This window comes from Molossus molossus, unplaced genomic scaffold (genome assembly GCF_014108415.1).
Source record: "Molossus molossus isolate mMolMol1 unplaced genomic scaffold, mMolMol1.p scaffold_m16_p_13, whole genome shotgun sequence".
Taxonomy (NCBI): Eukaryota; Metazoa; Chordata; class Mammalia; order Chiroptera; family Molossidae; genus Molossus; species Molossus molossus.
The window spans coordinates 62,799,913-62,825,810 of NW_023425348.1; the positions used below are offsets into that span (position 1 = coordinate 62,799,913).

At 34.5% G+C, this 25,898-nt stretch overlaps 1 protein-coding gene across 6 annotated transcripts in view; it reads left to right on the top strand.

The window, feature by feature from the left end:
- PRMT3 (protein arginine methyltransferase 3) overlaps window positions 1-25,898 on the top strand; it is a 118,826-nt gene that overhangs the window by 10,907 nt on the left and 82,021 nt on the right. For all 6 annotated transcript variants that reach the window (XM_036259191.1, XM_036259193.1, XM_036259196.1 and 3 more), the window contains 3 exons: window positions 929-994; window positions 10,191-10,312; window positions 22,571-22,670. In XM_036259191.1, coding sequence (XP_036115084.1) covers window positions 929-994; window positions 10,191-10,312; window positions 22,571-22,670 — 288 coding nt within the window. The remainder of the gene's footprint in view (window positions 1-928; window positions 995-10,190; window positions 10,313-22,570; window positions 22,671-25,898) is intronic.

The window sequence follows — 25,898 nt, forward strand, 5'->3', positions numbered from 1 at the left end:
TTTCTTTAAGAATTTTTTTTAATCCCAATATTGGCATAAAAATTTGAGGGGTCGTGAATTACATGGATTGTATCAATTTTATGTTGTATAATTTGGTGTAACTATTTTTTTTTTTACCTAGTGTTAAACTCAAAACTAGAATTTCCAATCTGAGATATTTTTATCATACTCATTTTACTCACTTGGCCACAGAGACCTTTGCTGCCTAACTTAGTGTTCATATGTATCTCAATTGAAGTAATTTAAAAGGGAATCAGCTCTGTTTATGAACCAACATAAATGTTAGCATTCAGTGCCTGCCTAGGTCATAGGTCTTGTGAGACTCCAAATGCAGAAGTCTCATAATGTGGGCTGCAGAGCCCAAATGATTTATTTTTAATCTTACAGGCTTTTAAGCATCATTTCCTACTACAGACATTTGTAGAAACAAGACAGGATTATAAATCAGATAGATGCTGACAAATGACTTTCTTAGAAAAACCATACACAGTTTAAGCTTCATTTTTCATATGTAACTCTAATTTTACATTTACCTTTTTTTTTTTTCCTCCAATATTTTAACGTAACTTTTAATACAGGGAGCCAGACTCTAGATTCCAGGCCCTATTTAAAGGAGCAAAATATCGTGTTCATCTATTAGCTTTAACTATCATTTGAAGTTTTATAATGATAATGCATGTCAAGATAAAAATGTATACATTTTTAATAACTTAAATTTTATTTGACTTTCAGTGATGTTCTTAAACTTTCGTGTGTGTGGTTGCTATTTCTGTTCTTATTGTTTTCTGTTAATAAAATTAAGCTTGGTTTTCTAGGCAAAAAGTAGCTATGGAAACTAACAATGTATAATAAAATAGAAAATAACTTCCTAAAACTTTTACTTGTTTAGACAATTCTGTAAACATGATGTTTTCTCTCTCCATCATAGGACAAAATACGAACAGAAAGTTACCGAGATTTTATATACCAAAATCCACATATCTTCAAAGACAAGGTGAGTAGTGTAGGCCACAGAGTTGTACGTTTTATGTGGTTCTTGGCAGTAGAAATCCTCTCTTGGGTCATCATTGTGATTGGTAGCAGTTGATTTAATGTACTCTGGCTTTATTTCATGGAAGACTTTTATGATGCCGCTCTGTAGTGCAGAATACTGATAACAGAAATGCTGATTGGTATTATCTGTCATTCAATATATTCTTTTTTTAAACTGAAATCATTAATTACTGTGACATAGCTTAGTTAAACTTTGGTTATCCAGATAATATTGCTTAAACCATAGTTTTTATTTACTGTGATTTATGTGAATTTTAAATGTATCAGATAAGCCCCTATACAAAAACATACTTTTCATTAGTATTCCAGTTTGTTAGTTAATTAAAAATTAATAATTTTAAGAAGTTATTGGTACATAAGAACAAATAATGTAAAGTAGGATTTATATTGTGCTTTCTTTTAAGACTTTATTTATTTACTCCTTAATGAGGCATTTTAAATTTACAAGTAGTCTTCATACTGCCTCAGATTATTCAAAGATGATCTTTCACACTTTGTTTGTGTTTGAAATTTGTGTAATTTGTTTTTCTTCCTTTGTAACTTTTTAAAATTTTTTTCCTCTTCCTTTCCTCCCTCTCAAGGTTACCTCTAAAAGTTCAAATTTTCTGTTCTTCCTTATTGGAAGTTGGTCTACTAATTTCAAGAATATTGTCATCTGCTACTTACATACCTCTGCTTGAGAATTTTCACCCACATTTTTCACTTTGAGAACATGTACATTATAATATGTCAGGTTTTTATAATTCCCCTTTCACCTCCATTTTTAATTTTTAAAAATTTATTTATTGATTTTAGAGAGAAACATTGATTTGTTGTTCTACTTATTTTGCATTCATTGGTTGATTCTTCTTTGTGCCCTGACCAGGGATCAGACCTGCAACCTTGGCATGTAGGGACGACACTCACCTCTTTTTTTAACTTTTGGAAGTGATGGAAATCTGTTTATGGCATAGACTGTAGTGATGGTTTCATAGGTATATACTTATCTCCAAACCTAAGAAGAGCTTTTTGTATTGCCTCCTTTTTAAAAAAATACCTGTCTAAGGTTAATTCATAGGCTTTACATCATATTGCACCAGTGACTGACAATCTTTATATTTAGAAAAATCTCTTCCTGGTATTTAAATTGTTTGGAATTTAATGTAGATTGGCTTTTCATGTCTTACCCTGTTTTCTAACAGTATTTCACTTCTTGACTGAGCTGAGTTACACAGTGAAATTTATGTGGTGCCTTGTATATCTTTTTGCCAAAGCACTAACTATCATGAAAGGTTTATGATGGTGTGTGTCTCTCTTTGTTTTTGCTGATTCCCATTAGAGACAACTAGTGATTCATTTTTTAAATCTTAGTTTTATCAGTTCTTTGTAATTAGCATCCTTGAATGCTTTTTATATGTATTACAGGAGAGACTAAGAATTTTTAAATAGTTTTTGTCTTTACACGCAAGTGCTGTAAAAAATTTTTTAATATGTATATCTAAAAAACCCAAGTTGGTTTTAGTGAAGCAGATATGTTACTGTTAGAAATTTTGCTTTATATTTATAGTTGGATTATGCTCAGCTTTCAGTTGTATTTTTTTCTTAATATGTGAATATAGAAATTAAGCATGCACTGGTCTGGGAATCACTAGTCTTGCCCAGCTTCTCAGGAATCAGCTTTATAATAATTTTAGACAAGTGATGAATCTCTTTGAACCTCATCTATAACCTTTTGGTTCTAAAATTTTATGATTTTTGTTATAATAAAAGCACCATCATTATCTTTCTTTTCTTAATATTTTTTGGTATGCGTAACATAAGAACTTAAGTGAAAGTAAGTTAGAGGTTTCTTTTCCATTATGTTCCTGAATAGACTTTGTCTTACACTGTGTAAGAAAATACTGAAAAGGTACAAGTATTAATAATTATAGATTAATCATTGAGAAATTAAGTAACTATGAATATTTCTATGTATATAGAGCACATCTTACTGGATTAATAGACTATACACAGTCACTTTCTGCTTCTTGTTTTTATTTGTAATAGTATTGTAGAAATGTTGTATATGTTATGTAAGGCATTTTCAGACAAAATATATGACGTTGGAAAACAGAATGTTTATAATTATTTTTGTTCTGTTTACTGCTCTTACTGAAGATATTAAATCTGCCAAGTCAGAAAGGGGCTTATTAATAAGTTGGGAGTATATTTCTTTAGTTCTTGGGCTATTTAACTTATTGATGTGCAATTAGTTTTGCTTGGCATTTATAGTTTCTCAAAAATATACTGTAATGTAAAATATTACAGGTATCATTTTTCTAACTCAAAGCATATGCAGGGTATAATTTTCTGTAATTAAAATATAAAATAATCTAGAGTTTTTATATTTTAAATGATTTGGGATACTTTTCCTTATTGTACTATGGGTATAGATTTAGAAAATATACTGCAATATATGTAAATAGCATTTGATAATTTAGATTTAGAAAATCTACTACCATATAGTTAAATAGCATTTGTCCCATTGTTGCTATACAATATTCTGCTGAGTAGGTAGGGCAAGTATCTATCTCCATTTTACACATGAGGAAACTTGAAACCAATAGGGTAGTTGACTTGCCCTAAAACTGGCCATTAAAAATAAACAAACTTGCCCTGGCCAGTTTTTGCACAGCGGTTAGAGCGTCAGGCTGTGGTCCAGAGAGACCTAGGTTTGGTTCCCACTAAGGGCACATACCTCGGTTGGTCGAGCGGGTGGCAGCCACTCAGTGTATCCCTTTCACGTCGATGTTTTTCTCTCTCTCTCTCCCTCCCTCCCTCTCTCCCGCTCTATCTGAACAAAGAATGGAAAAATGTCCTCTGGTGAGGATAAAAATAAATAAACAAACTTGAAGGGTTTTAGTCCTAGTCTAGTGCTCTTTACCCTATGTGATTACAGTTTAAACACCGTTATGTTGAAATAGAATGAGTAATTAGGGTGGCATCCTTAAGTAACATTTAAATCACACTATTTTTTTTATATACAGGTTCTATAATTTATATTTAAAAATATAATTATTTTTAAATGTATGAAATAATGCTTACCTACATTTTATTACCATTATTTTTGTTTGCTTTTGTTTCCATTAGGTAGACAGACTTCATTATCACAACACTAGTTTTTATATCATATTATGTAATGCAAGAAGAGATTTATTTATTTTTTTAAAAAGTGCTTATACTGCCCTGGCTGGTTTAGCTCAGTGGTTAGAGTGTCGGTCCGAAGACCAAAGAGTCACGGGGTTGATTCCAGTCAAGGGCACGTACCTTGGTTGCAGTTCATTCCCCTGTCGGGATAGTGCAGGAGTCAACCAGTTGTTTCTCTCTCACATCAATGTTTCTCTCTCTCTCTCACTCCCCCTCCCACTCTATCTGAAGGATAAATGGGGAAAAAATATCATCCAATGAGGATTTAAAAACAAGGGCTTATACTTAAAAATGTGTTTCTGGCCCTGGCCAGTTTGGCTCAGCGGTTGGAGCGTTGGCCTGTGGACCAGAGAGTCCTGGGTTCGGTTCCTACTAGGGGCATGTACCCTCCCCCCCTTAAAAAAATGTGTTCTTGTCCTGGCTTGTGTGCTCAGTGGTTTGACTGTCAGCCCATGCATCAGAGGGTCATGGGTTCAAATCCTGGTCAAGGGCATATACTTGGGTTGCAGGTTTAAACCCTGGCCCCTGTCGGACATGTTTGGGAGGGAACATCGATGTGTCTCTCTCTCCGCACTTCCTCCCTCCCTACCCTGTTCCCCCACCCACTTTCCTCCCTTTCACTCTCTCTAAAAAAAAATCAGTGGGCTCAGCCTGTGTGGCTCAGTGGTTGAGCATCAACTCATGCACCAAGAGGTCACTGGTTTGATTCACAGTCAGGGCTCATGGCCCAGTAGCCATGCAGGAGGTGGCCAGTCGATGTTCTTTCTCATCAGTGTTTCTCTCTCCTTCTCCCTTCCTCTCTCTCTAAAATCAATAAAGAAAAAATAACTAATGGAAAAAATATCTGCGAGTGAGGATTAACAATAAGAAGTGTGTTTTTTCCTCCTTCCCTTCTCTCTCCATTCTTCCCTTTCTGCTGCCTTTCCTTCATTCCTTTCTTAATATTGTTTCAATTCACAGCTCCTGTGGAGGCCATATGGTTTCTCAGATTTAATTTAACTTTGGGTGGCTTTTAATTGTGTTATCACCCACTCATAATTAATTTCCATTTGTGGTCCATTGAAGAAATTCACAGTAAGGTGCCTTTATGCTTTTGATTATTATCTAAAGTTAAAATTTACTTTTTAGAAAAAGTGAATCAAATTCCTTCATCACTTGTACCTCTTTGATTCTATCATGTTTTAGTTCATTTCTTCATTTATCTAATTTTTAGCTAGATATAATAATTAAGATACAATTAAAAATATAATTTAAAATAGGCTTTAGAAGCAGACTGACCTATGTTCGAATGCTAGCTTTACAAATTACCAGCTGTATGATCCTGGACCTTTTACTTTCCCTCTCTGAAGCTCACTTTCCTCATTTGCACAATGAGGATTAAATAAGAATTGTGTGTGTGTGTGTGATAGCCTCACAAAAGCACCCAAACTCTAATTGGATTAAATGGTGTGCGCTTCTCCTTTTGTGCTTAGCTTTTCATCACTCAGCAATTTTTCTTAGAGATAATTCTTTTTTTTTTTTTTCAATCCTCACCCAAGGTTATGTTTTATTAATATTTTAGAGAGAGAGGAAAGGAAAGAGAGAAACATCAGTCAGTTGCCTCCCTTAGGCACCCTGACCAGGAATTGAACCTGCAAAATTATGGTGTATAGGACAGTTCTCCATCCATCTGAGCCACACAGCCAAGGCTTAGCGAAATTCTTTATTCACATCCTTTTAGTGACTCATATATCCAATATAAGAATGTTCATAAGTTATTTTAACTTTTCATATTAGAAACAATGCTGCATATAATAAAATATTAAAAATCTTTTTTCTTTTAATCCTCACCCCTGGATAATTTTCCACTTATCTTAGACAGAGTGGGAGGCAGGTAGGGAGAGAGAGAGAGAGAAAGAGAAACATCGATGCAAGAGAGACTTATTGATTGGCTGCCTCCCGCACAACTCTGACCAGGACTGGGGACCAAACTGCAACTGAGGTATGTGCCCTTGTTTGGAATTGAATCCTTGTCTCTTCAGTCCATGGGCTGACACTGCAACCGCTGAGCCCAACCGGCTAGGGCTAAAATCTTTTTATATTTGGTAGACTATAATAACAAGATGCATTTCTAGCAGTGGATTCCCTGGGTCAAAAAGATTATACCCTGGATAATGTTAGTGCCGCCAGCTTGTCTTTTCCTGAACAGTGCCTGAATGTTGATATTCCCAAACACATTGTCAAAGCACTATGCTATCATACTTCTAAATTTCACACCAACCTTTTATTTTTAATTTTTTAATTTTGTAAATATTTAATGGACGTTTCTGGGAACTTATCACATTATTGTGTTATGTATTTTTCCATTTAATTATCATTTTATGCCATATAATATTTCAAACTGATGTGCTATAACTATACTATAAATGTATTCTACATATTATAGCATTCTTTTGCTAATGTGTTTTATACGTTTTATTTGAAACTTTAGTTTTTTATTGATTGGTTTTAGGGAGAGAGAGAGAAACATTGATTTGTTGTTCCACTTATTTATGCATTTATTGGTTGCTTCTTGTGTGTGCCCTGACCAGGGATCAAACCCGCAACCTTGGCATATCAGGATGACTCTCTAACCAATCGAGTATCTGGCCAGGGCTTATTTATAACTTTAAAAACTATTTAATTTTGCCTGGCCAATGTGGCTCAGTTGTTTGAGTGTCATCCTATGCACCAGGAAGTCACCCATTTGATTCCCGGTCAGGGCACATGCCTGGGTTTTCAGGCTCAATCCCTAGTGGAGGGCATGCAAGAGGCAGCCAATTGATGTTCCTCTCTCAGTGTTTCTGTATCTCTTTCCTTCTCCCTTACTGTATTTGAAATCAATAAAAACATATTTAAAAATATAATGATAAATATTTAATTTTGTTTGTAATTATGTTGTATATAATCACGTACCAATAATTATTCAAACAGAAGCTTTGCAGAATATTTTAGTATCTAGTAAGGTTGTTCCACCCTTGCTGCAAAATTATATTTTAAAATTCTTGTTTTCTTGTGTGTAAAATAGTTAGGTTAAAATGTGCTGACTCACCCAGACAGGCACATATGCAGGAACAGTCACATTTTCCCTGTGACACCCTCTGGGCCTTGTCTTTTTTTGAGAGACAGAGGATAGCTGACACAGAGTGGTAGACTTTTGACAACTTTATTTCTTAAAGGGAAATTGGGCCGTTTAGATTTTCACTCTTCTGGTGTCAGTTTTGGTCAACTTATTTTCAAGATATATGGACAGGACTCCACTTACAATAGTAAACAATGCAGGAGATAAAATACGTAGGAACAAACTGAACTAGTAAGATATGAGACTTTAGTGAAAAAGATTTTTAAAAAAAAAAAAATTGAAGAACAACCCTCTCCGATTGGCCAGTCAGTTGGAACATCATCCTGTACACCAAAAGGTTGGGGGTTCAATTCTCCATCAGGGTACATACCTAGGTTGTGGGTTCAATCCAGTCAGGTTGTGTATGGGAGGCAACCAATCAGTGTTTCTCTCACACATCAATGTTTCTCTTTCTCCTTTCCTCTTTCTCCAAAAAGCAATAAAAACATATCCTCAGGTAAGGATTAAAAAAAAAAAAACAACTGAAGAACATAACAGATGATTTAAACAAACTGAGTCATACTGTGTTCTTTAATAGTATAGTCAGTTTTCCCTAAATAAGTTTGTAATTTAGCTCAATCCCCGTAAACTTTCTAAGACTTTTAAAACCTAGACAAGCTGATCCTTTTGTTCTCAAGGGAAGATAAACACACAAAATTATCCAGAAATACTATGAAAAAATGTTTACAGTGAGGGTAGACCAGCCTTACTAGATACTAAAATAGTCTGTAAAGCTTTTGTAATTAGAATAATTACTGGCATATGATTTATATAGATTCAAAATAATAATATAGAATAAAAATCCGGAAACAGACCACAATATACACGGAAATTTTAGTGAATGTTAAACATCCTTTTCTCAGTTCATTTGGGTTGCTATAACAAAAATATAAGCTGAGTGGCTTATAAATAACAGAAATTTATTTCTCACAGTTCTGGAGGCTTAGAGAGTTCGAAGCAATAGCTGATTATTGTGAAGGCCCACTTTGTGGTTCAGAGACATGCTTTATGCTCTGTTTTCACATGATGGAAGAGAGCAAGGAATCTGTCTGGAGCCTCATAAATTTACCATTCCCATTGGTTATGGCTCTGTCCTCATGACCTAATCTCCTCCTAAAGGCCCCAGCTTCTACACCATCACCTTGAGGGTTAGGATTTCAACATATAAAATTTATGGTAAGTTCCCACACAACAAACATTTAGACCATAGCAGCCATATATTATCAAATCAGTGGGTAAACAGGCTTTTTAATAACATGTTAGGACAACTGTAAATTTGGAACCATACCTCTGTGTATACCATGATAAGAAACCAAACTATACTAATGAAATCATAAATGTGTTAGAAAGAAATGTATGAGGATGAAATAGGAGAGAACATGGAGAAGGCCATTCTAATTATGATCAAAATTCGGAAGTCAGAAAAAGTTAATGAGTTTGACTGTTAGTTAAAAATTTCTGCATAACAAAAATTACTGTAAGCAGAAGACATGTATATGCTGAGAAAAAAACAGTGCAAGTCATATTGTAGAGGTGCAGTCTTGATTTACAAAGAACTCTTATTTGATAAGAGTTGGTAAGAAAAATTTGGTTAAAAAATTGATGCGAAAAGGACTAGTAACTTAGTGGAACAATGGACAAAGGATGTAAGTAGATAGTTCACACAACAAAGAACTACAGATGGCTCTACAGCATATGGGATGATGCTAAACCTCATGATATTGAAAATGCATATTAAAACAAGACCAGTATATCATTATTTTGCATTTGCCAGATTGGCAGAAATACAGAAGTTTATCTGTTCCATGGACTAGTCTGACCTAAGAGGAAATTAGTACACATTGGTGGTCGGAGTCTTTATGAATAGAATTGCCCTCTGAGGGGTAATTTGGTTAAGTCTAGCAGGGTTATAAATATGTATATACTCTCTAACAAAATATTTTCAGGTGTTTTTTTTTTCCTAGGAGTATATTTTATAGATTTACTAGTGTGAATGGGGTTTAATATGAGGTTATTTACAGCATTGTCATAGTAAAATTTCAATAGCTATCTAAATGCCCCATTAATAGAGAACTGGACCAGTAGATTATGTTACAGCCATAATATGGAATCCTATTCAGCTGTGTAAGAGATATTCTATAAAATGATATGCAAAGATCTCTATATTCTTAAATTTTTAAAAAAATGTGTGGCACAGTGGGTATAATAGGCTTCCATTGTAAAAAGGGGAAGCAAAAACATTGCATTGTATATGCATAAAAATTCTCTATTAACTTTCACAAATGATTTCATTTTTAAAATTTAAATTCTCAAGTTACTGAATTCTAGATGCCAACTTGTTCTTATTGTACCTGTATTGTTAAAATGAGTTGAATATTTAGTTTTGGAAATGGAAGGGATGTGATGATATTCAAAATCTATGATTCCTTTATAACCATTTTTTTAAATGATATTGAATTAGGTTATCCTGCTTAAGTTAATTTCTGCCATTCAAACTTGAGGTAGTATATTTCAGTTAACATTTAGAACTGCTAAACCCAGATTAGCGCATACTTAAAAAGAAAATACTTTCCTATTAAGTCTATGGAAGTTGCTTATTTCATATAAAACATCTCTTAAATTTACATTGTTGTGTCTGAATGCAACAGACTGTTATGAATTTAAAACAACCCATTGTAATAATATCTTCAGTTTTCCCAAATGGAATATATTACCATATTCGATAAAGTTTTTAAATTTAATGTTTCCTAGTCAGAAACAGCATAATATATGAATAGAATTTAAAATATTAGACCTTTTCAATAACATGTGTTTGTTTTTTTTATTACACCAGGTAGTTTTGGATGTTGGTTGTGGAACTGGAATTCTGTCGATGTTTGCTGCTAAAGCTGGGGCAAGGAAGGTTTTTGGTGTTGATCAGTCTGAAATCCTTTACCAGGCAATGGATATCATAAGGTAGATGCATTTTAAGTCTTGATTTAAGATTATTTTTAAGTTTAATGATTAACAGGTTTTTTTTAATCTTTAATAGCTATCTAAGGTACTCAAGACATTTGTCTGTCTTTTAGTTAAAATTTATTCCAGAATAATATTTTAAGTTGAACTAGACATGTTTGATCAATGAATAATCTTTTTAAAGTTCTCATTGATTAAAATCATTTTCATATAATTTTCTGTTTTTCTAATTATTGCTATAAGTATGCTAATTATAATATAAAATCAGAAACCATTGATATACAAGGTAATATTATTAGAGGACTCTCTACAGAACTAAATATTTATATTAGTATTATTTCCTTCAGCAAACAGCAGACTAAAGCCTAAAGAGTATCTTTTTTTTTTTTTTTTTTAAACAATATTAGCCTCCTTTAGATTAAAATAAGTAATTTCCACAATGGCTAAAAACAAAGCAGAGTGGATTTAATTTATCCCCTAAAACTTAATTTTATTCTCTTAAAAATATTGCCTCTCTTTGAGGAAATATGTTAGGTAATTGATTTTATGATTGGCTTATGTCCTAGTAAAAAGACCTTTATTTGAACTACAGCTTATAGAACTAGATTTCTTTAGCTGTATACTTAACAAAAACATCTTACATTTTCAACTTAGGAGTAATTTTCAGAATAAATTATTAATATGCCTTGGCCTTTTTGTCTCAGTAGTTAGAGCATTAGCCTGTGGACTGAAGGGTCATGGGTTCAATTCCAGTGAAGGGCAAGTACCTGGGTTGCAAGTTCGATCCCTGGCCCCAGTCGTAGTCATGCAAGAGGCATCCAGTCGATGTGTCTTTCTCACGAGTGTTTCTCCCCCTCCCTCCCTCTTTCCCTTCCTTTCTCCCACTCTCTCTCAAAAGCAATGGAAAAATAACCTCGGGTGAAGATTAAAAAATAGGAGGCCCCTCAGCTACTCTTTCTTTTTCCAGCTTTATTTACACACACAGCACTGTATAGGTTTGATGTATAGTGTGTTGCTTTGATACATTTCTGTATTGCAAAATACCATAGCATTATATAATACCTCCATTGTGTCACATAAGTACTATTTCTTTTTTGCGGTGATAACATTTAAGGTCTACTCTCAGTAAATTTAAGTATATAATGTAGTATTAGCTGTAATTACCATGCTGTACCTTAGATCCCCCCCCCAAAAAAATGGTTCTTAAGTGAACCTCATTGATGCTTATATTCTGTTATCAAAATTGATTAATATTTATTTTTTCTCAGTAGTATAAAATTATATATGGTTATGTAAAATATTTAAATTTTTAGATTTTATAGCATAATATGAAAGTATATATTTGTGGTTAAGAGCACAAGGTTTGAGTCAGGCTTGTATTCAAGTTCTTGCTCTACCACTTACCAGTTATTTGAACTTTGAATTAATTGTATCTAACCTTTTTGAAACCTTAGTTGTTTCACTGTCAAAATGAAAATAATAATGATTACTCGTCTGCTTATGAGTAAGGTAAATAAGTTGTGAATAAAATATACATATAAATTTGGGGCATATTCCCTGGCACATAGTAGGTATTCAAAAGTTAGCTACTATTACTGTTAATTCACAAGTACCAAGTTAATGTTAATGAAAAAAAGCACATTGATTTTGCTTAGATTTTTTTTATAGATACAGGTTTGTCGTTATGATTTTCATATCGGAGAATATGCATATATATTGCCTATATGTATGCAGTTCTGTAATCAAGTACAATTTTTTTCTGGTTCTTAGAGTACTGTTAAGTACATCATCATCATTTTTGGTGTTCCATAAAGAGCATCCTCACTTGCTTGTGTAATGCCATCCAAACAAATATGATATCCCAAAGAAGAGATTGTTTTAGATTATCAAAAATTTGTTGATAGTAAGATTATGGTTAGAATTTCTATTAGAAGTTCTCATCATATGAAAGGCCATGTCCATTTATGTGTTAATTTGTCATTTTTTATTTCTACAAGGCAAGACTAGATGTGCTGTCATTTTAATTCCTTTATGGAAGAAGAAGAAAAGAATAGTGATAATACTAATTTAATTTTATGTTGTATTGTTTCATTTTATTTCACAGAAGTAACTCTCATTATTTGTAGGAGAGCCAAGATTAAATCCCAGGTAGCCTGACTCCACTGTCCATCCTTACAGTAAATTGGTTGCTTTCAATAGTTTGCTTTTACTTAGAACCTATAGATTTTGAAAATCAGGCCTTTTTGTTTTGGATAAGTCAACATTGTACCATTTCTTCAGCAATTTTCTCCTTTGTTTTTTATGTTGTGAAAAGATAGCTATTTCCACAGTGTTCATAAGCATCTCTTCTTTATCTTCCGTTTAAAAATTTGAAATTTACACCGTAGAGTGAACTAACCTCTGTTATTCTGTTTGTGAATGTATCTATAAAAGAATATGCAGGAAATAGTTTATTTATTTATTGGAAGCAGTTTATTATTAATATCCCCATGACATACTGGCCCAGAATTCTACCATTTTAAGAGGTAGGATAGCATACTTCTCTCAGCATCTGAAATCACATGACTTGACTTCTAATTTTTGTTTTTTGACTTACTAGCTTTATAATAATGGGCAAATTACTTAACTTCTTTAAGCCCTGGTTTCTTCATTGATAAAATAAGGTTCATGGTAGTATCTATCTTATAAGATTGTTATAAGGATGAATTCATTAATGTTGCTTTGCATGTAACTGCTTACTAATGTTAGCAGTAATTATATTAATTGGTAGGACTAGTGATATGTTTATCTTGGCACCAGTGCCTCAAATAATACTTTATATTTGGTTGGCTATGTTTCTAAAATGATTATTTATTATAGCTATCCTACCAAAATCTGATAGCTCTCTTTTCTGTATTCTTTGTTTCATAGTCACTATTCTCTTACACTGTAAAATTTCAAACTTTAGCTAGTTTTGTTCTGTACTCACTCTCCTCCCTTGAAATCTGCTTTCAACTTTTCTCATAGTTGTCTATTATTGCATATTGGAGCTTTCTAGAACTATCATCAGTCAATGAAAACAGCTCTTTTGATTAGCAGGCTGTGAGTTGTCTTTAGCTCTTCTGAAGCTTCTTTCTCTGTCAGAAATCTGTAAACAGCAGAATTTCTATAAAACTCCATAAGCTTACATCTATAAACATACTTTAAATCCTGAAAGGTGGATACTTTTTAAATGCATATTTCATTATTCTTTTGAATGTATTCCATTTGCAATCCTTGAATTGTGTTCAAAATAATAATCTTTATCTCTTTTCTTTATTTAAAAAAGAGATCTAACATCTCTAAAGAAATGAGTTTAGAATGGAATAAGTTTGGGTTTTACTATAAACATATATATGTGTGTGTGTATATATATATGTGTGTGTGTGTGTATGTGTGTGTGTGTATATTAGGGCTTATATGTATAATACATTACACATGAATAAAAATAGAAGGTTAGACTTGTAGTTCTGAGGTTACAGACATGTATAAAGTAGAATATAGATTTTCAAAGGTGTTATATTAGCAGGGCCAAATAGAACTCAATGTGATACATAGAAGGAATGAGAAATTGTTTCTTATTCTTGCTGTCATAGTTGGAACTCTGCAGTGAAAGATCATTTTAGACACAAACGTACCTAAGGATAGCAAAGCTGTTCAGTCATCAGGCAATTGTACACTTTCACGCTCAGAAAGCAGAGGTAGCTTCTGGTAATATTTTCATTATTACTCTGGTGGTTTCTCATTTGGGTCAGTCATGGGATAGCTCATTATTCAGACTTTTGAATGTTATTGCAGAGGAGTTTTCATAAAAAGGTTGATCCATCATATTGCTACAATGCAATACTTTCAATCTCAGTATGACATTAAAGATGCAATCTTTTATATTGCCTGTGTCTAGAATACTGTTAGAAATGAAACATTAAGAAAAGCTTAGAGAATATTTTGATCTGTCGTTATGTTTCTGTAAGTGTCTATCTCTAGTTTCTAGGATAGGAGCTTTATCTTCTTAATCTTTTCATCCCTAACACCTAGCAAATTGATACATGCTAGATGGTGAGTAAAAGAATAAGGTAACTTAACATAATGATTTAAAAAGTAGTGATTATATATATACATATATATATACACACACATACACACACACATATCATATATACATGTACATATACATATACATAAAAGATTTGGAACAAGATTACAAAATACATCAGGATAAATTCTTGAAGTAAAGGATATTCCTTTATGTTTTGTTTCTAAATTTAATAGAAATAAATAGAATAGTGAGTTAAAGCTTAAGAGAATTTTGAAGCACTGAGGAGGCTAAAATGATAAAAAAATATTTTACTACTCAAAAGCCACAGAATTATTATGAAGATTATTAAGACACTTTTTTAGGAAACTAAATTCATTTCTTCTCCCACCCTACCAACCCCTTAATTTCCTGTCCACTCAGTGGCCCTGTCTTGGGCGTGTCCCATGACTACCCAACTACTTCATTAGTTCACCTAGAAGAACTCAAATGATTCCGTATAAAGTTGTATTCAGAGCTAAGATTTATTACGGCAAAGGATATGGTCCAGGAGTAGCAAGAAAAAGATACCCATCGGTAAAGAGGTCATGCATATACAGGCTCCTAGGTAATCCCCCTTTGTAAGAATGACACCAGATGTACTTCTCTCTCTACCTTTGAACTTCAGAGATACATGTGAGATGTCTCTACCAAGGAATTGGCTTGAGTCTTAAAGAGTTCACAGTTCTCAAAGAGCTGGTCACAGAGGCAGCACATACCCGCTTTGTGACCTTGTCTGACACCAGGTGCCCATCAGGAATCTTCATGTTTACTTCAGATATGCTTTCATCCGGGTCCACAGCTTCAGGTGGATAGAATGGCATTATTGCTCAATAACTATGTGAATGCCTTAATTCAACTTCATATATTTATTACCTGATTTAATGCATCTACATGTAACTGGCCTGGTTATTTGTTCTTTGTCTTTGCCTCTCATAGATCTCTGTCATTCATGCTCTGTAGTGCAGCCAAATTGACTTCCCTACCCAATTCTCCTCACTTTTAAATTTAAAAAAAGGGGGGGTGGGGTGGGGATGTTTTTGTGTTAGGAAGACATAAGAGGATAAAGAACTAAAAATTACCTATGATCTGGTATGAGATAGGAAAGTGTTGGTTTTTCTAACAAAATTTTCATTCAGAAAATTGATAATTTCATTGTATATTGGATTAGTTAAGAGATTTACTTAGAATACCTTTTTTATTACAAAGTCTTATTTCTGTTGATTAAAGCTATGGTAGTTTTTTAATTTTTTTTTTTTTTTTTTATCCTCACCCGAGGCCATCTTTCCATTTTTTGTTCAGATAGAGGCGGGGGGGGGGGGGTGGTAGAAAGAAACATCGACACGAAAGGGACACATCGAGTGGTCGCTACCTGCACAACCCAACCAGGGCCGGGGACAAACTGCAATCGAGGTATGTGCCCTTAGTGGGAACCGAACCCAGGTCTCTCTGGACCGCAGGGCAATGCTCTAACTGCTGAGTCAAGCCGGTCATGGCGCTATGGTAGTTTTTAAGCAGGTGTTTCCAGACATAGAATTTATTTAGAGTGCTTTTATGCTAAAGTAAGGTTTAGTGAGTAACCACTTGAGAACGGTAAGTAAAATCTATAGTTTTTTCATGAATGAGAAAGAGGTTATCTATGTGAATGATATCTGTGTTGAGCTGTATTAATACAGAATTACTGGGAATTATGGCCTTTGTCATTTTTTTCTTTGTGTTCCCTGAAATCTTAATCTTTCTTGCTATGTTTGTATTTGAGCAAGTAATTACTGATGCAAATAGGGTTATGACTTGTAGGAGAGACAATGAACAGCCTGAGCAGATGGCATCTTACAGAACACATCTTGTTTCAGCATAAGTATTTTGAAGATATTTTTAGGCAGTGGGAGTATTTTGCTCTTTTAAGAAGCTTGCTTTTGTTTTCTTTGAAGTGTAACTGTTAAAGCCTTAATAAATATTTCAGTCAATAGTAAGCAATTATAGCAATTTCATCAGGAAGAATTATATTAAATATCCCTTGGTAAAACTCAAATATAAGAATTTTTTAAAACTTTTGTGAAATAAACATGCTTACTAAAAAGTGTATGAAACATAAAAATATGTTATAACTAACAAAAACTAGAACATTACCAGCACTTTATAGTCCCACCCAACTCTATTTCCCCTTTCTTAGTGAGATACTGCCCCTGCCTGATTAACTGCCATCCTGACTTTCATGGTGATCTCTTCCTTTTAACCACTTAGATTGACATTCATTTAAGATCATTTGGTTTACTCAGTTTTGATCTTCAAATAAATGAAATGATATATTATGCATCCCTTTTGTCTAGCTTGTTTTGCTCAACATTATTTTTCATGTTCATGTGTGTATAGCTGTAGTTTATTCATGTTTGTTTTTGTATACAATGCCACTGATGAATATATCCAATTTATCTTTGTTCATGATGGACATTTTGTGTTCTCCAGTTTAAGGCTATTATTCCTAACTTTATTAGGAATTTTTTGTACGTGTGCCCTGGTGCATACACATGTGGGGCATATACTTATACAAAGAGTTGCAGGCCTTATGGTAGACATACCTTCAAATTTCCTAGATAGTGCCAGACTAGTTTCCAAAGTGGTTATACTAATTTATGCTTTCACCAATATGTGACAGTTCTGGTTGGTATCATCTACCTTTTAAAACATTTTTTTTCCAATTGGTTGTGTAGCAGTATCTTACTGCAATTTAAATTTGGATTTCTGTGATTGTTAATGAGACTGATTATCTTTTCATGTAATTATTAACCACTTGTATTCCCTTTTCTGTGAAATATCTGTTTACATCTTTTGCTCAGGTTTCTGTTGAGTTGGTTCTTTTTATTATTTGTAGGCAGTCTTTATATTTTTAAGATTTCAGTTTATAGCTTTTATGTAATATAAAAGTCTTCTCTCATTCCTGCTTGCCTTTTCACTGTCTTCGTAGTGTTCCTTGATATACTGAAGATCTCAATTTTCATGTAATAGCATTCTTGTTTATGGTTGCTGCTATTTGTGAGTTGAGTAAGGAGATATTCTATATTCTCTTGTAAATGCTCTTTAGTTGTGTATATTACATTTTGGTCTGTAATCTGGGCATTGCTATTTGTCTATGGTAAGAAGTAGTGGTCTAATTTTATTGTTGTTGTTATTATTTGTAATCTGTTCAAATGATCTAGCTGTCCCAGTCTCACTTACTACAAAGACCATTCTTTCCTCTACCCTGCATTGTCATCTTTGTCAAGAATTGACCGTCCATGTATAAACCGGTATAGTCTTTATACCAAAACTCGACTGAGGCAATAGAACAGAAAATTACTGGTCACTCACTTATGAACATATATGTAGAAATCATACTCAAAATATTAGAAAAATAATTGAGCAATATATTGGAAGGTAAGGTTTATCCCAGGAATACAAGGTTGGTTAAATAGGTTAAAATCAACCAGAAAAATCTATTGAGACCACCTCAGTTAATTCAGAAAAAAATTTTATAGAATTTTGTATCCCTTCAATATATCTGTGTGTTAAAACTCTTAGCAAACTAGAGCTAGAAAGGTATATCCCAATATAATATACAATATTTATACACACACACACACACACACACACACACACAAACCCTAAACGCTACATCTTGAAGAAGCATTGAAAGCATTCACTTTAAATTCACAAACACAACAGGGATTCTTGCCATCACCTCTTCTAGTCAACACTGTTAAGATTATCCTAGAAGTGCAATAAAAAGAAAGGTATAAGAATTGGCAATTAAGAAACAAACTATTCTTGTTTACTAATGATATGTTATGAATATAGACCTGAGACATAAACTATAAATAAGTTATTACAATGATAAAAGTGTCAAGGTGCTGAGTACATAATATACAAAAATCAGTTGTATTTCTCTAAAGGACATGAAACACCTTGACAGTGAAAAATTAAAATATATCAAAGTGTATTGTTAATATTTCTAACCTCCTCCCAGATAGTGCAAGGACATTAAGTCACTTTTAATGGAAAATTTACCAATGGAGTGAATGTCCCTAAGTAAAGGCTGTGCATGAATCATGGGTCTGCAGTTTTAACTTCTGCTCCAGTCTATCTTCTGACCTTGGTCAGTATGTCATTTTCTGCAATAATTTCTACAAAGAATAAGCCTGTGAAGACCCTAATGACTAACGGGGTTTGAACTATCCTCTAAAAAGTTCTTTAATAATTCCTTAGGAGACACTTCATCATTTAATTCCTCTTTTTCAGACCATTTCTTTCTTTTTTTTTTTTTTTTTATTCTCACCCAAGGACGTTTTTTGATATTTTGTTCAGATAGAGTGGGAGGGAGAGAGAGAGAGAGAAACATTGACGTGAAAGGGACACATTGAATGGCTGCCACTCACATGACCCAACCAGGGCTGGGGACAAACTGCAACCGAGGTACGTGCCCTTAGCGGGAACCGGACCTGAGTCTCTCCAGACCACAGGCCAATGCTCTAACCGCTGAGCCAAACTGGCCAGGGCCAGACCATTCTTTCAAAAGCCATCTAAACCTCCTCTCAATGATTGGTTTTGTTTCCTCCCTGTCTTTTCTCTTGTTGATGCCCCCTTTCCTTTATATGTCAAAAACATCATGCAGTTTCATTCTTGATAATTGAATAAGAGAATTAGATACTACTCCCTCCCAAATATTCTCTTGGTTTCTCAATAAAAGGGTTACACAGAATGCTCAGAATGAAGTCCTGATTTCCACATTTATCATCTCTATCAATACCATTATATTACATTGTTACAAAGTCAGTCTAAGGTTACTTGCACTCATTGCATGCCTATTGGTTTAGAGTACTGTTCTATGTATGGGTTGGGGAGAGCGCAGAGCAATTACCCTGCTTGGGGTAGGTATACTGCAGCCCAGCTTTTATTCAACTATAGCAGTTGAGTAATCACAGCATCTAATCACAGCAATTTAGGGATCTCTCACATCACCCCAAGTAATTCTTTCTAGTCAGTTGTGTGTAAAAAAAGTAATGCATCCTCTTCCTGATTGTTTACCTGTGCCCATGCCAATAATGATTTATTAGGCTTTTCTGGTTTCTTCCTATAAAATGTGCTATCTCACTCTGGCTGGTTTGACTCAGTGGTTGGAGCGTCGGCCCACACACAGAAGGGTAGTGGTTTCAATTTCCAGTCGAGGGCACATACCTGGGTTGCAGGTTTGATCCCTGGCCCCAGTCAAGGCACACATGGTAGGCAGTCAATCAGTGTATCTCTCTCACATTGATGTTTCTCTCTTTCTCCCTCTCTCTCCCTCTCCCTCCCCACCCTCCCTCCCTTTTTCCCTTCCAGTCTCTCTCAAAAAGCAATGGAAAAAATATCCTTCGGTGAAGATTAACAAAAACAAAAATAATGCCCTATCTCTTTCACAAAATACTCTCAGCACTCAAGTGTCCTCTGACCTTGTTTTCCATCTATCTATATTGTCTTTGGGGGTGACCCATAGCCTTCAGCTTATTACTTTCTAAGTGAATAATTTATCTTCCCAGAGATACTTATAAGCGTAAGCAAGCCTTCCAGTGAGAGAAAAAACTAATCTTAAGTCTTTTCTCTTGCCACGTTCTCCACTCTGAAAAGACTGGCATTTAGCAGAAACACTAGTAACAGCCAGAGAATGGCTACCTCCTGCTTCCTGTCAAGCCAGTAGCCACCTTCTCTGACTTTTAAGTTTTGCCATCTCATACCAAGGATGTATAAGCATCTAACCAAAGATTAGATCACATATGTTTTTTAGTCTCCTCCATTTTGGGGCCAAAACATGCCTTAGCCTTTGTGATTCATGGATCTGTATGCACCTTCCTCATACACTACTCTGAGCTAACATATTTTTCAAATCAGACTTCACAGAAACCTGATCACCCAGAATTACTCAGTATTAAGTTCCATTAATAATTTCAAAGATACAGGCAATTAAGAGACTCAGAAGAAGTAGAGAGCGATCTGGTATATACAGAGGGGCTTCTTATTATATGAATTAATAACCCTTGCACCTTACTTAGAGACCTGTCTACTCTGGGCCAGAGAGCACATGCCTAATGTAGGGAAAGAAAGGGCAAAGCAGTTGCCTTTAACATCCCAGACTTCTCCCTGATTTGTCTGCACCTCTTAATTTCCTGTATTTTTAAAATTATTTGTAAAGCCTGATACTGGGTATAATCTGTGTTTTGTGTGAGTCACGTTTGATAATCTGGTCCTTTGTATCCCCTCACCCACATACATATTCATTGTCTGTTATTCCTTCCCTTTTCCCTGATCATCCAGGGTAATTTTCCTTCTTCCTGAACTAATTCTTTAACATTTCCTTTATTATGCATTTATAGTTGTAGCCAAACAAAATGGTGTTCATTGGTTCTAAAATATATTTTAACTTGATTCTTGGAGGTATTTGTCTCTGCATATAGAATTCTTGGTTGGCAGTGATACTGCTCTAGCATAGTAATCAGTAAACTCAGCCATGGACTAAGCTGCCTGTTTTTGTAAATGAAGTTGGGACATAATGATACCCTTTGTTTACATATTGTCTACTGCTGCTATCATACAACAATAGCAATTGAATAGTTGTAACAGAAACCATGTGGCCTACAAGTCTAAAATATTTATTATATGGCAATTGAAGAAAAAGTTTGCCCACCCCTGCTCTAGTTTATTGATAGTATTCTTCCACTACCTTCTGGCTTCCTTTGTTGCTGTCAAGAAGTTGCCAGTCAGAATAATTATTATTTCATTGAAGGTAATCTGCTTTTGTGAAGATTCTCTCTTTGTTTTTGATTTTCTCAAGTTATACTATAATGCTTGTTTTTAAAAAAAAAAAAAATTGGTCTTTTTGAGGTTTATTGGATTTCTTTCACCCATGGCTTAATGCTTTTTATCAGTTTTAGAAAATTCTCATCCTTTATCAACAATATTTTTTCTGTCCTTTTTATTCTCTTTCTCTGTGACCCCATTTAATTCTGTATTATATCTTCTCCTTATAGTCTTTGTATTAGCTATGCTTCTGTAGCATTCTAAAGCAGGGCTTGGCAAACCCATCCTGTAAATGGACAGTAAATAGTAATGGTAACATAGTAAATATTTTGAGCTTTGTGGGACACCTGTAGTCTCTGTTACTTCTGATGTTGATACTTTTTTTTTCTTCTTTCTTAACAACCTATGGGCTGTACAAAACTGGGCCATAGGCTACCAGGCCGTAATTTTCCAGTCCCTGGTCTAAAGACCCATTGAAAAAGACAGAGATTATTAGACTGGGTAAAAAATACGACCCAGCTATTTTCTGTCTTTAAAAAATCCAGTTTAAATATAAAGTAACATCCCTGGCCAGTTTTGTTCAGTGGTTAGAGCATTGGACCACAGCCCGAAGGGTTGCTGGTTCGATTCCTAGTCAAGGGCATCAGGTTTGATCCCTGGCCCTGTGCAGGAGGCAGCCAATCGATGTGTCTCTCTTACATCAATGTTTTTCTCCCTCCCTGTCTCTTTTTCGTTCTATCTGAAACTCAATGGAAAAATATCCTTGGGTGAAGGTTAACAACAACAACAACAAAACAATAATAATAAAAAATAAAAATAAAACATGCTTTTGTTGTCTAGTCTTTCTCCATTCCTCCCTTTAAAAAAAAAAAAAAAGACCTAGTAACTTTATTGACATGTGTTCTTGATAAAATTTGAATTTCTTTTCAGAATGTAGATTTTTGTTAAGCCTCACCCGAGGATATGTTTTTATTGATTTTGAGAGGGAGAGAGAGAGAGAAACATTGATGTGAGAGAAACATTGATTTGTTGCCTCCTGTACAAACCACAACCTAGGTATGTGCCCTGACCAGGAATCAAACCCACAGCCTTTTGGTGTATGGGACATCGCTCCAAACAACCACCTGGCAGGCCAGGGCTCAGGATAAAGTTTTAAATATTGGTTCAGTGTATTACAATATTAACTAAATAATCATGGGCATTCATGAAGTAACCAAAAAGTAATTATATGCCCAGGAAATAAACTGTGAATGTACTTTCAGTTCCACAAAATAATTTGAACCATTAACAAGAAACTGTAATTTGACTAGTTTTCAGAATCTGTTTAATATACTAATTTAATTCATTATGATAATTTTCAGACTAAATAGACTTGAAGATACTATCATACTAATTAAAGGAAGGATTGAAGAAGTTCGTCTTCCTGTAGAAAAAGTGGATGTTATTATATCCGAGTGGATGGTAAGTATTTAAGTATTTGTAGAAAAAGTACTTTTATTGGTTTAAAACAAACAAACAATGAATTAGGTAGCATTTTTTCTACATTTAATTATATTTGATAAGTGGCAGAATGGTGGCATTATTTTATTTTTTATTATTTTTTTGTTCAGATAGAGTGGGAGGGAGGGAGAGAGAGAGCGCGCGACAAAGAGAAACATCGACATGAAAGGGACACATTGAGTAGTTGCCACCAGCATGACCCAACCAGGGCCGGGGACAAACTGCAACCGAGGTACGTGCCCTTAGCGGAACCCGAACCTGGGTCTCTCTGGACCACAGGCGTACGCTCTAACCGCTGAGCCAGACCAGCCAGGGCTGATGGCGTTATTTTAAAAACAGCTCTAATTTTTCTTGATTCTGAAATGGCACTTATTTACTAGACATTCATAATCTTTTAAAAAATATATATATTAATTTTTTTTCAAAGTCATAGTAAATAAATACTGTATTATTTTTCTACTTTCTAAATTTTAGAGACCTAAATATGTTTGCCTAAAAGCCTCCAAAGAGTGCTAAGGCCATATTAGGACTGTTTTGTCAAAATTACCATGATGTTGCTTATATTGCTATAAAAGATAGGACATATTGAATGTTCTATCTTTCTGATCTGTTAGGCCATGTTATCATTGTTTTTTTTCCACATTGACATTATTAAAATAATGAAATTAAGGTACACTATATAGGTTTATAATTTACATTTGAAATCATAAGTCAAAACAATATTTATTTAATTTTAAATGTATATGAAGTAAAATTAATGGTATTTGCCAACTGATTTGACTTATTGATACGGCAATTCACTGAAGACAAGGTAGATAGTATTTCTAGATAGATACATTTTTAACCATTTGGAAAGTTTTAAGCTTTTTAAAAAAACTATTTGATATATATATTTTCATTAACTGAATTTATTTTAAAATAGAAAAAAATCTGTTTTACTTTATAATTACAAATTTTGAATAAATACAATAATAATTCTAGCCAAATAGCTGGGATTTCAAGGAGATTTTGAAATGTTCAGATTTTATGTAGTGTTAAGTTCCAGTCTGGAGCCAGTGACAGTCATCATTGTTGTTCTTTTGTACATGAAACAGTGTGTTGATTTTTTAATTCTAAGGTTGGCTTTTAACAGTTTTTAATCACATTGTCATTATTCTTTTTATACCTAAGAATTGGTATCAGCACTCTGATTCCCCTTATGAATTGAGTGAGGAGGTATGAATTTAGTTGTATGTAATTAAAAATCTAACATTCCCTCCTGGCTCAGTGAATTGAGCGTCATCCCATGGACTGAGAGGTCCCAGTTCTGTTCTCTGTCCGGCCACATGCCTGGGTTGTGGGTTTGATCCCCAGTGGGGGTTGTGCAGGAGGAAGTTGATCAGTGTTTCTCTCTCACATCCATGTTTCTATCTCTCTCTCCCTTGCTCTCTAAAAAAAAAATAAAAACATAAAATACAACATCCCTTTGAGGACTACAGAAAAGTGCTTTGGAGAAAGCACATATGAGGCATTTACTTGGCAACCGTTTAAAATAGTTCATACTAAATGTTGGCTGTCATGATCTTTATTTTTCTAGCAACTATTTTTCTTGGAAAATGCCTTTTTAAAATTACTTCAGTTAGCCCTGGCCGGTGTTTAGAGTGTTGGCCCATAGACTGAAAGGTCGCAGGTTTGATTTCCAGTCAGGGGCATGTACCTGGGTTATAGGTTTGATCCTCAGCCCTTGTCAGGGTTGTGCAGGAGGCAGCCAATCAATGTGTCTCTCTCACATTGATGATTCTCCCTCTCTCTCTTCCTCCCTTTCTCTGTCCCTCCCTCAGTCCCTCCTCCCTCTGTACCCCTCTCTTCCTTCCACTCTATGTAATAAAACCAATGGAAAAATATCTTTGGGTGAGGATTAACAAAACAAAAAAAAATTACTCCAATTACACTGTAATAAGAAAACTATAAGACAGACTTGACTAAACTTTCATTCACCTGAGTTGAATATTTTTAAATAACTGATTATAACTAGTTCAGTAATTCTTAATCTGCCTAGCAGAATTATACTTCTGGATATTGATGTTCTAGTAATTTTTGCTTTAGAATCTGAAAGATGATCTAGAAGTATTAATATGCAATTGAAATGTTAGAACCAATTGGTATAATAAAAAATTAGCAGGATTGAGTGAATTTATAATATTGTCACATTTGTGATGTGAACTTCATTGAAAGATGTGCTAGTCTTGGGCTTCTTTGCTCTCAGATCCATTTTATACCCTTCTGCTTTTTTCTTGGCTGAAGGAGGGCTCACTCTGCAGGCTACTTTTTCTAGGTTCTATTGACAGCCAACTTCCACTGTGTTTGGGGAACCCATTGGGAGATTTAAGGGAGGAGAAGCCAGGGCATTTCTTCAGTTGTCTTTCTCCGTGGGGTTGTTGGCAGAACTATTTCTTTTGCGGCTCCAGTTCCCACTTATGACAGTACAGGCCTGTCATAGTTACAGCATCCACTGCGTGGCCCTGGCTCTTGCAGCAGTACCTCTTTGGTCTCTCGAGCCTAGGAGTAGTAGTTACTTCCTGGTGTTGCTAATACCCAGTTGTCTCATTCCTCTTGATGACTTCTCACATCCTTTACTCTTTGTGTAACCACTTCCTGTGTTAATTTTTCTCTTTCCATAGCCTATGGTTTCTTTCTCCTAGTTAGACTAATTAACATAAAGGGCACCTTTCATTTTGGAGGATTGGTCAAGTATGATCTCTGCCTTTATCAAGAAGGCTTTGTAACACAAGCAATACTGAGTCACTGGAACCTGTAATGAAAGGAGCTAGTTGTTTGGAACCAAGGTGCTTTCAGAAGCCCTTTACTAAGGGAAACAAATCAGTGTCCAGGAAGTGATAACTAAGAACTTTCCTTTGACCTCTTCACAGAGGTATAACTTGAGAATTTGCATTGTCTTACTGTCTGCCTTTCCTTTTAAGCATTGGGGACTTAAGTCTAGCAGATTGTGTTAAAGACATCAAGTGGGGCATTAGACACTGTAATACATGGCATTTACTCTAAGGCAACAAACTCTCGATGATCTTATTTCTGTAATGAAATTTGCATTTAAGCTTTTAATGAGGCTTGAGCTAAAAGTTTTATGTCATCTTTATGGTGTGGCTATGTCATTTATAGTATGTTCTAAGTCCTGTAGGTCATCCCCTCCTA